The sequence below is a fragment of the Schistocerca cancellata genome, chromosome 1 (genome assembly GCF_023864275.1).
Source record: "Schistocerca cancellata isolate TAMUIC-IGC-003103 chromosome 1, iqSchCanc2.1, whole genome shotgun sequence".
In the NCBI taxonomy this organism is placed as follows: domain Eukaryota; kingdom Metazoa; phylum Arthropoda; class Insecta; order Orthoptera; family Acrididae; genus Schistocerca; species Schistocerca cancellata.
The window spans coordinates 453,353,469-453,367,145 of record NC_064626.1 but is presented as its reverse complement, the minus strand read 5'-3'; the positions used below and the strand labels follow the sequence as shown (position 1 = coordinate 453,367,145).

The 13,677-nt window shown below is 39.2% G+C and overlaps 1 protein-coding gene across 1 annotated transcript in view; it reads left to right on the top strand.

Moving 5' to 3' along the window:
- Nucleotides 1-13,677, top strand: part of LOC126176795 (nodal modulator 3) — a 171,573-nt gene that overhangs the window by 56,729 nt on the left and 101,167 nt on the right. The window contains exon 5 of the mRNA XM_049923975.1: nt 12,600-12,848. Within this exon, the coding sequence (XP_049779932.1) occupies nt 12,600-12,848 (249 nt within the window). The remainder of the gene's footprint in view (nt 1-12,599; nt 12,849-13,677) is intronic.

Genomic DNA, 13,677 nt, shown 5'->3' with positions numbered 1-13,677 from the left:
CATTCAGGGTCTATTGAAAGCTAGGTGTCTTGCTTCTTTTGTCCTGATGAAGAATTGTTCCACATAGTCACCCTGAGTAACATCTGGTTGAAATGAGATTAATGTATCCATAGTTGTTTCGACCTCACGACCATGAAGCAGGAAGAATGGTGTGAAGCCTGTAGTGTTTTGTCTGCTGTGTTATATGTCAGTCATGACAGGGACTATAATATCCCAGTTTCTCTGTTCGACAAGATACATCAAGAGCTTATTTCATGATACATCATTAAAACATTTTGTGAGGCCATTTGTCTGTCATTCTGTGGGTGGTGTCACAATGTGAAATTGCCTCTGATACTGGTCTCAACTGGAAATCTTTTCCATGACCAGAGTCATGATCAGAGTTCATCACTCAGGGTGCTTCATGCTTCAACATAATGTCTTCTACAGGGAACATTTCATTTTATGGAACTTCAGAAATCAGCACAGCTTTGACAGCATAGCAGGTGCTCTAGTCAGCAGAAACTTTTATCCTTTGGTTTCCATTTATTGACTTTGGGAACCTCCCCAAGAGATCAATTGTAATTCAGTGGAATGATGCGGCTGCTGACGAAATTCTCGCCAGATTATGGCAAATACTTCAATCGCAGGCATTTGTAACAGTGGCTCACAAAGCATCCAGCAGATCAATGGAGATCTGGCCCATGACACCTGCATGTGATTCTGTCTAGAGTCTTCATGAAGCCCAGGTGACCAGATGTTGGAATGTCATGGAAATATTTCAGGATAGCTGGCCACAGATGAGCTGGGATGACGATTGCTTTCACCACACTGAATCATAGTTTGTCTTATATAATATTTGATTTATTAATTGAAATACTGTGTAGTACAGTTCCTCATTTTTTGAGGGTTCTGTTTTCAGTGGTACTGAAACATCCCTCTGTTCTGCAACAATGTCAGTGCAGGAGGTATGAAGACAGTCTTTTCCCAGTCAGCCAAGTCAAACCACAGTTTGCTGTCTACAAGTCCATAGATGAAAAGTACTTTGCTCCTTTCAAGCAGTTTAGCGTGTCATCAATCTTGATGATAGAAATCTTTTCTCGTAATTTTGTTAACTCATTACTAGTCGACGCAAAAACACTCTGCCATCTTTCTTCTTCACAGGGTCTACAGGAGAGGACCAAGAACACTCTGAAGATTCAGTATTGTCATACTGCAGCATCTTCTTCACTTACTCCCAAGTTATGCATAGTTCAACTGGCAGCACCCTATTTGAATGCTACCTAATAAGTGTTGATCCCAAGAGTTGGTACTGTGTATTACCATTGTCCACCTACCTATTGGCAGTGCGATAATAGTTTCCTCCACTTCGTTGTCTGTAGCGATTGCAAGCGTGATTCTTTATTGATGGCACTGACGCCCGAACCTCCAGACATCAGACGCTCAGATCAGTACCTAACATTTTGTGTCGACAGAGTATCAATCAAAACACCGATTTAGTTTGTGCTGTGTGCTGTCGTCCAGTAGAATATGTGTAAACAGTAATTAAAAGCAACACCAGAACTACTGAGTATAGGTAAATGATATCTGTGAGCTCTGCAATGAAGATCTGTGGTAGTCCAAAAGGTCCCGAGTTTGAAACCCACTGATTGCAATTTTTTTTTAACAGATTAGGCATGAAATTGTTATATGGGAGAACATTTTTTTGCCATGTGAAAGGACATTTTGGAGTTTGTAGCAATATTCTTTTGGTAGTCTGCTGTTGCTTTGTTGGTTGAAAGTAGCAGCCTACAGCTTACAGTTGTATAGATAGCACCACATGTATGTACACAAATGTAATCTACAGATTTGCTTCTTTCAGGTAATGAAGCGAAAGGAGACTGCCAAAAGAACATTGCCACAAACTCTTCATTTTACATGGCAGAAAAATGTTCTCCCATATAACAATTTCACACGTAATCTGTTAAAAAAAATTACTATCAGTGGATTTGAAACTCGGGACCTTTCATTCAATGATCTGACGCCCTACCAACTTGCCCTCTTTGATTCAGAGGGTAAAGATACAGTTTCCCTATGCTCTATAGTTCTGGTTTTACTTTTAATTAACCATTTACACATCTTCTACTGGATGACAGTGTGGTGGTTCCATCTGCTTTTAATCATTTGTTTGTTGTTCATGATGTTGACGAACTGTGTTGCTACACTGGCTGAAAAATGGGGTTTGTAGATTCCAGCACTGACTACTTCAAATGATGCAGCTGACAGATGCACAGTTATGTTTTTCAGTACTTTAATTTCGCTGTTCGCAAACACCCCGCCCCCATAATACACAGTTATATGGCCAGTGCACTGTTGTCTAACTTGCGAAAAGCGTCATTAATAGTTTGCAGGTGAACCTCCGCATACTGTTACAACAACAGCTTCTTGTTGAACATCTACAAGCAGTAAAACCTAACCACAGAGTTCACAGTTCTTGAAGAATAATCGGGTACTTACAGAGCAGACTCGGTCACTGTGTTTACACATGGACTAATTGTGTAACACTTGTTCCACAGTTAATTTGAAGCATTGTTGTTGTTCTAACCAGCACAGGTTACCTTTCTGAAACTCGGCCATCGACTGACTGTCTTGTGACCAAAAATCGGGCCCTTATATATCATCACAATAATAGGTGCTGAAACTTCACATTGTTTGAAGTTTAATTTACAGAAATCACAATTAAAACTTAACTCATTAAATTAACTGAATACATCGAAAAATTGCGCCTTTTTAACAGTTTCTTCTACTACAAGAGTTAAGATGAATTATTTGTTTACATGATGAAATTAACATATATGGGTATGTAAACAGTACTTTTGACAAAACTGTTAATTACTTTGGAATTAATGAAGGGCTGGTTCTGCTAACATGTTTTTGAATAGAGCTAAATAGATACTTTAAGATTACTGTTACTTCGTCTTCCAAATGTTTACAATTATTACAGAACTTATATTTGTTTATATGTCAACAGTAGAATTTAAGTTACGAAACAATCACTGCTTTCACCCTATAACAAAATATACTAACTAGGAATAGTTGAAATAAATTAGAAAATCAATTACGTACATAAAACTAAGCACAAAATTAGATCTGGTGTTAAATCCTTTAGAACTGAGGGCCAGCCTTTCTCTTTTACGAAAATACAGATTATATTCACATGTGTTAATGGTAAATTGTAAAAAGTGAAAAAACAAATTTAAGGAGGCAGACGGCAAAACAAGTAGGACATTAAAATTATCCCAGCTTGCTTCGTCACAACAGCACACAGCGTGAACTAAATCGACGTTTTGGTAGGTACTCTATCAACACACAATGTTTGGTACCGATCTGAGTGTTGGAGTTTTGGGTGTGAGCTGCCCATCCTGGACTAGTTCAGTGTTGCTGCACACGTAATCATTAAGGGATGAGTTTTTTCTGTTCATGACAATTATTGATCTAAAGTTCTCTTTGAGCACATGTAATGCTTATTATTATGACTGGCATGTAGGTTTCTTTTGTGAGACTCAGTAGCTTTATGCAATTGGAAAAGGTTTCACAGTTTAACAAGTATATTAACGACTGGAACTCAGCTCTTTCATGACAGTGGAATAAAGATGTCTTAAATGGTAAAGAATCATCCATTACAATCTTCTTTTTGTGTACTTGTTAGAATAGCTTAATCAATCTGGACCTCTGATTTTCTACAATGTATGACTGCTTGTATAGCCTGAATAACATTATGACTGCAGAAACAACAGATTTGGAGGGCTGCTTTCTGCTGTTGATAGTTATTCTTGCAATATGTGTTCCTGTTGGCTGAACATATTTCCCATTTGCAATCTGCAGCACAGTCATTTTTGTATCATGTAGTATAGTCTTTTTGAATTGGCGATGATAACCATTCGACATTACAGAAAAAGAAGCCCCCTGAGTCAAACAGCACCTGCACAGGTTAGCTGTTGATGAAGACATCATGTGATTTCCTGACATCTTGATAACTGTTGTTCCTGGAGAATTTTCTTCTGCAGCACCCTCACCTGCATACGTAGTTGCTTCATTTAGTTTTCCTGAATTTGGTGGCTAGATGAGCAGCTGGTACCTTGTACGATGACAGGTAGCTGCTATGACATGGGGAGTGACCTCATCCAGCGTACCCTTATGGGCTTCATCCCACAGGTTAACTATAATCATCTGCAGTTGATTGGCATCAATAGGATTGTTGTATTGGTTGACATGTTATGGTGAAGCAGCCGTCAAAAACTTGTCATCCTCCTGTGCGGCAATGTACAATGCATCCAAGACATATGCAGTGGAAACATAATGATTTGTTGTCCTCTGTCCTACAAATGTCTGTTCTTCTGTGGGACATTGTACATGGCAGAGGATTTGGATGTATTTGCATTATTTGGATGCTGGGTTGCCATTTGACGGCTGCATTATAAGTCCGATTTGGTTGAGTATTGAGTGTTTGACTGGTGGTGGAGATTGGTGCTAAGTTTGTTACATCTTTTCTTCAATGTTCTCCATTTCCTCCAGACATATGTTGTCAACATTCAAGGCTGTTGTCTCTTGTTTGCTTGACCCAACAGTCTGGCTCTCATAAACTGCTGTATTTCTTTTCTTTTTGCCTGGTGTATGAGAGAGGCAAGGTGGTTGTGGCGGCGGCGGTGGTTTTTTCTTCGTCTTCCATGAGGACAACATTTGGAGCTCATCATACTTCTTTTGTTCAACTCTTTTCTGTTACCTTTTTTTGATGTACTGGCATCATTCGATGAATTGCTTGGTTGTTGTTAATCCTGTACCATGAGAGCTTGGTTCATTTCTTTCGCAACTTCTTTCATCAAGTGTGAGCTTTTGTTGCCTTCTGTTACAGTTGGGTTCACTATGTGGCATGGAGCTAAAACATTATGTATTTAAGACTGTGCCATTTTCCCATGATGTTTAGCCCTGTTCTTCAGGTGTACTTCTGCTCATTTATGAATTGTCACCTGATGTTTTCTTCAGTTTGGCTCAGAATTTGCCCCAGCTAATGAGCTTCTCTTTGTTGTTCTCAAGCCACTGCTGGGCTGTGCCATCCAATTAAAAGTACACATTTGCCATCACACCTGATGTAATTGGTGACTTGATTGAATCCTTTCAGGCATTTTGTTAGGCCCTGGCAAGAATCTCCAGAAAACATTGATGAATACCTTTCGTGCAACTGAATTCATAGTGTTTTGTAATCATTTGGTTCCCTGAATATGCAGACTTCAGGAACAATGCACTGCTTGTATTTGTCCATGTAGACCATGGCTTTTACATTGCAAAATTGGAGCCATGGTGATACAGGTGTTTTGAAGTATGTGGTGTCTCCAACAAGCAGTGTCACTTGTTAGCGAAAAATCAAGTCCAAATCTGAACGTAGGGTTGTCAGTGAAGTACAGTACTTACAACTGAAAGCAAGTTTATTATGAACACCAGTGTGCAGATAAAAGATAAATGAACTCTTGGATGAAGAGTGCTGCTATTTATACAAACATCAAATATTCCTTAACAAACAAATGTAAGGAGTTTCAAGAGTCTTCCAGAGACGGTAGTTTCTAAATAACAAATAATTACTGGTGATTGGGTTTGAGGTGGTGGCACTTAGCATGCCAACCAGCAACACTAGTTGCTACACTGCATTGCACAGAACATAGTTCATGCAATATATACTCCCTTTGTCAGAAAAGTTCCAGGACAGGTTTTTTTTAATTCTTTTTTATTTCTGAGTTTGAAATATTAAAAAGGAACAAATGTTGCTTTTATGTTACCTGGTATGTATGCATCATTGAAATGACCTTGGCCATGTTTCTACACAAACTGACTAAGTGGCAGGGCTGTTTTTAGCAACACGTTTGGCTCAAGAAACCCCATAGTGAAACATGAACAATGATTAATCAAGCATATGCAGGTGAGGCATGTTCAAGAAGTTGTGTTTTCACGTGGCACAAAAGGTTTTGTGAAAGCACAAATTCAATGCAAGATGATCCCATAGCTGAATGCCTGTCTACAGCACATACCAGCGCAAATGTGGAGCATGTAAGGCAGTTATTGCAAGAAGACTGTCATGCAACTGTGCATGCGATATGGGAGAAACTTAATTTGAATCGTGATGTATGTCATAAGATTTTACGCAAAGATTTAGGGAAATGGAAACTTAACACAAAACTCGTCTCTCTCACACTAACAGATGAACAGAAAGATGAAGAATTTCTGCTGAACACTGGACAGAGCCAGGCATGATCCCACATTTCTGTCAAAGATTATTGCTGGGAATAAAAGTTGGTGCTACCAGTATGGCCCTCACACGAAGTGCCTAAGTGCTGAATGGCAGAGTCCATGACCACCAGCCTTGCAAAAAGTCAAACAAACCTTTGAGCACAAAAACAATGTTGGTTGCATTCTTTGATAGTAATGGATTAGTTCACCATGAGTGTGTTCCTCCAGGTCAAACAGTGAACCAAGCTCTTTACACTGAAGTCTTGAAATGTTTGTGACAAAGAGTTCAACATCGCTGCCCTGATTTGTGGCATTCTTAGGCTTGGTTCTTACTGCATGACAATGTAAGGCCCCTTAGAGCTTTATCTGTTACCGAGTATATGGCCAGACATTCTGTTATTGCCATTCCACATCAGCCATATTGGCCCTACCTCTTGCCTTGTAATTTTTTCTTTTTTCTGCGAATGAAAACATGACTGAAAAGAAACCGTCATCAGGATACTGCAGGCATCAAGTGGGATGTGACAAATGAACTTACAAACATTGCATTTGAAAATTTCCCTACTTCTTTCCAAGACCTCCAGAAACATTGGCATCTGTATATAAATAGCCTAGAAGCTAGGATCATTATCTGGTAAGTGCAATTTTCTTTTTGGAAAAAAAAGGTCCTGGAACTTTTCTGACAAAGGGAGTATTTGATTCTGGTATATGACATTGTTGTGATGGGTACATAGACAAGGAATTGATGCTGCACAAATATCAGTTGTGTTGCCCAACTGAACAATTTCAGTGTTGTCATCAGTGAATTAATTTTCTAAGCATAATTGCCAGCTGTCAAGGATATTAAAATTTGCTCTTAGGAGGGACAACAAAACGCAAAATCAGGAATCACTTGTCAAGCAGTTATCAGACATGAGTTCATTTAAATGTAACATCAGCTAGGATTTAATAGTTTATACTTTAACGTAAGAAAAAAGGAAATACGTAGTTAAATACAATTATCAAAATCTGTAAAAACTTTTACGTCATGAAACTATTCTAAAAATGCCAGATGTTCTCTGACATCACTGCGCTCTCCACATCAATAAATATAAATAAATAACTGCCCCTATAGTGTATTGCCTGTCCTTACACATCCTTAACAAAGGCCAAGCAGTTTAACGTTTAGATGACAACCTGAAAATGAAGTAGTATTAACATCATGCAGTAATCTTTAGACTACCAAGAACTTATCAGTTGAACCCCCTTAACATGATAGCTTACAACTGCGGTAACCAGTGCACCCACATGGCTTTAAAAATAACTGACAATATGCTCAAGGGCAAATGCGTTCAGTAAATGGGGAGGGCCTGGTAACAGTCCAACAAAAACATGCTATACCCACAACAGCTATGCATAAATAACTTCTGTGTCTCAAGATGTGTCCAGGAAGGAAACAAAAGCTCCAAGTAACTGGTAGCAGTGCACACCAAGTCTCTAAGACTTGAGACACAGACTCATCGTCAGTTTTGTATCCATGGCCGAAGGGTGCTATGGACTACCAGTGAAATTTACAAGTGCCATAACAACAGTTTATTATCAATATAAAATACAGAACTCAAAACACAGTGTCCTCGGACAAATGACAACACTGATAAAGTACAAGTAGAAATATCACTCTGAGATTTGGTCTGGGATGTGCCTACATGATGAAGTGCACAAGTCATAGTAGACAGCAGAGCAGAAGGGTGGGGAGGATGATCTATGGTAGGATCCAACATCATTTATGAGAGAATGCCCTCAAGGACAACAATGTGTCTGTGATATTGGGTTTTGCTCTATGTAGGGGGTGTGAGTCGACGACAATGGATTCCAGTGGGATGAAGATGCTTCGGGGCCTTGGGTGTCACCATATGTTGGAGGCAAAGGCTCGAGTATGGCAGCCACTGCTGGAATGATATGTGCTGAGGCGTGCCACCTAAGAGTTGCAGGCAGCAGTCCTGCATAACATTGGCAACAGGTATGCACAGCTAGGGCAATGACTCTGCTCAGAAGGCTGGTGTGCAGATGGTATGAAACCCAGAGTGTGCACCACCATAGCATAGTATGGCAGTGGCCTAAATACCCTCCAACAGAGGGATACCAATGTGGCTCTTAACGGGCATGCGATGTGGTGTAAGATATTGGCGCTCAGATTACAACTCTTTTTACTGCGAGACGCACACTGCCTATTAGTGAGGTTGTTGCTGAATGCTGTGAACTCTGTGTGAAGATACAACAAAAACAGCCCGAGCCCTGCGAGGCTAGTCGTGCTAACAGCACAGTGAGTTGTGGTGAAGTGAGGTGTTTCTTCACATCCTCCAGGAGGCAGCAGCCTGCAGTACATGCATGGTATGTGGATTGTATACAACATTACCCAATTAATCCATCTAAGTCTGACAAAAATTATGTGATTGACGTACAAACTAATACACTGAAGTGCCAAAGAAACTAGTATAGGCATGCATATTCAAATACAGAGATATGTAAACAGGCAGATATGGCGCTGCAGTCAAGCAGTGCCTATATAAGACAACAAGGGTTTGGTGCAGTTGTTAGATCAGTTACAGCTGCTACAATGGCAGGTTATCAAGATTTAAGTGAGCTTGAACATGGTGTTATAGTCAGCGCATGAGCAATGGGACACAGCATCTCCGAGGTAGTAATGAAGTGGGGATTTTCCTGTACAGCCATTTCACGAGTGTACTGCGAATATCAGGAATCTGGTAAAACATCTAATCTCTGACATTGCAAGAATGGGACCAACGATGACTGAAGAGAATTTTTTGACACTACAGAAGTGCAACCCTTCCGCAAATCACTGCAGATTTCAGTGCTGGGCCATCAACAAGTCTGCGTGTGAACCATTCAACGAAACATCATCGATATGGGCTTTTGTAGTCGAAGGCCCACTTGTGTACCTTTGATAATGGCACAACATGAAGCTTTATGCCTTGCCTGGGCCCCTCAATGCTGACATTGGACTGTTGATGACTGGAAACATGTTGCTTAGTCGGATGAGTCTCGTTTCAGTTTGTATCTAGCAGATGGACATGTACGGGTATGGGGACAACCTCATGAATCCATGGACCTTGCATGTCAGCAGGGGACTGTTCAAGCTGGTGGAGGTATGTGCAGTTGGAGTGATATGGGATCTCTGATACGTCTATATACATCTCTAACAGGTGAATGTACATAAGCATTCTGTCTGATCACCTGTTTCCATTTCTGTCAACTGTGCATTCTGACGGACTTGGGCAATTCCAGCAGGACAATGTGACACCCCACACATCCAGAATTGCTACAGAGTGGCTCCAGAAACCCTCTTCTGATTTTAAACGCTACCACTGGCCACAAGACTGCCCAGACATGAACATTATTGAGGATATTCTGGAGTGTCTTGCAATGTGCTGTTCAGAAGAGATCTCCACCCCCTCTTACTCTTACAGATTTATGGACAGTCTTGCAGGATTCATGGTGTCAGTTCCTTCCAGCACTACTTTAGACATTAGTTGAGTGCTGCATTCAAGGATAGCACCATGAACATATACAGAAAGTGGTAGTGTTGTGTACACAAGGTAAAAAAGGTAAGTGTATTGGTGGAGTTGTCATTTGTACTAAAGTGATTCATGTGTAAAGGTTCCCAATGTGACTACGGACACACAACGGGAATTAACAGACCTTGAATGCAGAATGGTAATTGGTGCTAATGCCTGGGACATTCCATGTCAGAAATCATTAGGCAATTCAATGTTCTCAGATCCATAGTGTCAAGAATGTGCCGAGAATCCCAAATTTTAGCCATTACCTCTCACCACACAACACACTGGCTGATGGCCTTCACTTAATGACCGAGAACAGTGTCGTTGGTGTAGAATTGTCAGTGCTAACAGACAAGCAAAACTGCGTGAAGTAACCACAGAAATCAATATGGGATGTACCATGAATGTATCCAGTTGGACAGCGTGGTGAAATTTGATATGAGTGGGCTGTGGCAACAGCTGACTAATGCGAGTTCCGTTGCTAATAGCACAACATCGCCTGCAGTGCCTCTCCTGGGCTTGTGACCATATCAGTTTGACTCTATATGATGGGAAAACTATGGCCTGGTCAGATGAATCCTGATTTCAGTTGGTAAGAGCAAACAGTGTGCTTCGATTGTGACACAGACCCCATGAAGCCATGGACGCAGTTTGTCAACTAGGCACTGTGCAGGGTGGAGGTGGTTCCACAATGGTATGGGCTGTGTTTACATGGAATGGACTGGACTGGGTCTTCTGGTCCAACTGAACTGATCATTGACTAGAAGGGATTATGTTCAGTAACTTGGAGCCATTCTTGGATTACATATTCTTATATGATGATGGGATTTTTATGGACAACAGTGCACTATGTCACCGAGCCGCAGTTGTTTGTGATTAATTTGAAGAACATTCTGGACGATTAATGTGCACAACATGAATACCATCAAACATTTATTGGACATAATCGAGAGGCCAGCTCATGCGCAAAATCCTGTACCAACAACACTTCCGCAATTGTGAACATCTGTAAATGCAGCATGCTTCAGTATTTCTGCAGGGGACTTCTGATGGCTTGTTGAGTCTGTGCCACATCAAGCTACTGCACTGCACCAGGCAGAAGGAGGTCTGACACAATATTGGGAGGTATCCCATGACTTTTGTCACCTCAGTGTACGTTTATATACAACCACAGTGAAAAAATCTGGCAAGTGAGGACGTTAACTATATGGTGTTAGAATGTTGAGAGACCCACCTTATCTGTACCAAATAAATGGAAGTACCTTGCTAGATTTTTCACTGGGTAAAAATCTTGAAGAAAGATCATTAAAAAGTCTATGATATCTCTTCATTGCTTATGAGCAATAACTGGATTAAAAATAAAATTTACATTATACAGCAGTAATGTGTAAAAATACACTATTATAACTTTATTAAGAAATTACAATACAGTGTTATTGCCAGTGACAGTCACAACTTAAACAGCAGCTTCTTTTTCATTTGTGGAAAAGTATAGAACACAGTGTCTTCAGATGCATCTTCAGTACAATCAGTACAAGAGGTGGATACAAGGACAGGCTGTTTGAAGATGATGTAGCTGTTGAAACTGGATATAGCTGTTAAAGTTTAGTTTTTGTGATGGCAAATGAATTTTTTTTGTAATAACTGACAGTCAATCATAATCTGCCATTATATAGCTGCTATAAACAAAATTATTAAGAAATAGTTTTGAAGAAATTAAGCTAAAGGAGACTGACAAAGAAAAGTTGTAAACGATGTCATTCTTGGTACAGTCTTCTCATACTTTTTGTTTATATGGTATTATTATTTTAGAATTTCATTATGTGAGAATACTAGACACAAAGTAGCATATACAAGATATTTTGAATCCATTATTAGGTATGGTATTACTTTTGGGGTAACTTGACAAACATAGTGCGGATACTAAAAATACAGAAAAAAATCATTCGAAATATGTGCGCTGCAAATCAGAAAGAACCATGTCGACCATTATTTAGAAAACTTAAAATATTAACTCTGCCATCCTTATACATTTATGAGATTATTATATTTTTACACCAGGCATGAATTATTTGAGGGAAACCATTTTGTCCATTCACATGATACTAGAAACAAAGAAAATTTTATGCTTCCCACCCGCTGCTTCAGATTGTATGCCCATGGACCGCAATACATGGGAATGAAAATTTGTAATAAATTAAAAGAGAACAAGTTGATGCAGATGAATTTAGGTTCACTTAAAAGAAATCTGTATGAGGTACTGACACTCTGTTATTACTCAGTGGATGAATTAATGCAGGACAAACTGGAATTTTGAGCTGGATACAATACACATTCCAAACAATATCCTTATAGTGTTATTATTTATTATAGTGCTATTATTTATTAATGTAAAAATCATTGTAACTGTTTTATAAATTTTTGACATGTCGCTTGTACACAAACCAAATGGACTGCAAATGTACGTCATGAGAGGAATAAAACGCAATTCACAATTAGTTTGTACAGGAAAGCAACTCTTTGTTTACAGCTAATTGTATAGTGCATATATCTTTGCATCTGACTCCTATCATAGTATCTCTAAAAATAGTAATTAGCCTAGATGTTGTACTTCTTTGTAATGTTTCAAATACCACATTGTCATAATATTTGACTTTTACTGCTGGTAATAAATTACCAGATGTTGGATTTTATTACTTGTTGGCAAAATTGTACCTGTAATGTGTGTGTAAGAATTCTTCTTTACACTTATTTCTAATCAAGGTATCTGCAAATGTGTCATATACATTTTATGTGTTGCAGGGAAAACCACCTCCAGCAGTTACTGATTGTAATAAGTCTCCTCTGCCTGGCTTCCGGTCGTCATCTACACCACTATGTCATGTTACTTCAGATGATCACGGCACATTTCTCTTTCCGTCCATACCACCAGGCAAATATAGAGTGGTTCCTCACTATGAGGGTCCACACAGCATAAAATTTGATGTACGACCTATACATGTTGACTTCACTGTTTCCCATGACAGTCTCAAAATTAAGAAACCATTTCAGGTAATGAAATTTATAAAATAAATTTACATATTCCAGAAAAATGTTTGCACTGCAATATAAAAGCAAACAATAAGTGTTTCATGTAAAATAGAAGTTACTTGCATCATGTGTACAATAGTTTTTGTTTGTGGTTATACAAAGACTATGTGTCTGGCATTTCTGTCATCAGCAGATTAATTCAGCTGTCATGGTAACCTCTTTTCTTTTTCCTTTCTTTCTTTTTTGTATAATGGCTATATTTTTAGGTGTTTTACTACTATTGTTTATTTATTTATTGTTACTTGCAGTGCAAATTGTATGTATGAACTTATCATTCAAATAACAGAAATTCCAGTAGAGAACAAAACATAAAATAGAGAATAGACAATCACTTATCTACAGTCAAATGATGCAAGTAGAAACACATAACAGCTTATAATTTTACTTGCTCATGAGTTACTATCCTTTGTCGAGTTTCTGTACACACTCTTACACATACAACCTCACAGATCTCTACCGTATTTACCCGAATCTAAGCCGCACTCAAATCTAAGCCGCACCTGAAAAATGAGACTCGAAACAAAGGAAAAAAAGATTTCCCGAATCTAAGCCGCACCTGAAATTTGAAACTCGAAATTCAAGGGGAGAGAAAAGTTTTAGGCCGCACCTCCAAATCGAAACAAAGTTGGTCCATTGTAATATGAGACACAATTTAGGTCGAATGAATGACGATACAGCTACAGTAGTTTGGTTCGAGTCGTAAGCTTTACCAGGTAGCCATTGCTATGCGTCAGGCGCTCCGTCCGTATTTATACGGGTACCCTTCCTTTTTCACGTGCTTCGTCTGGTT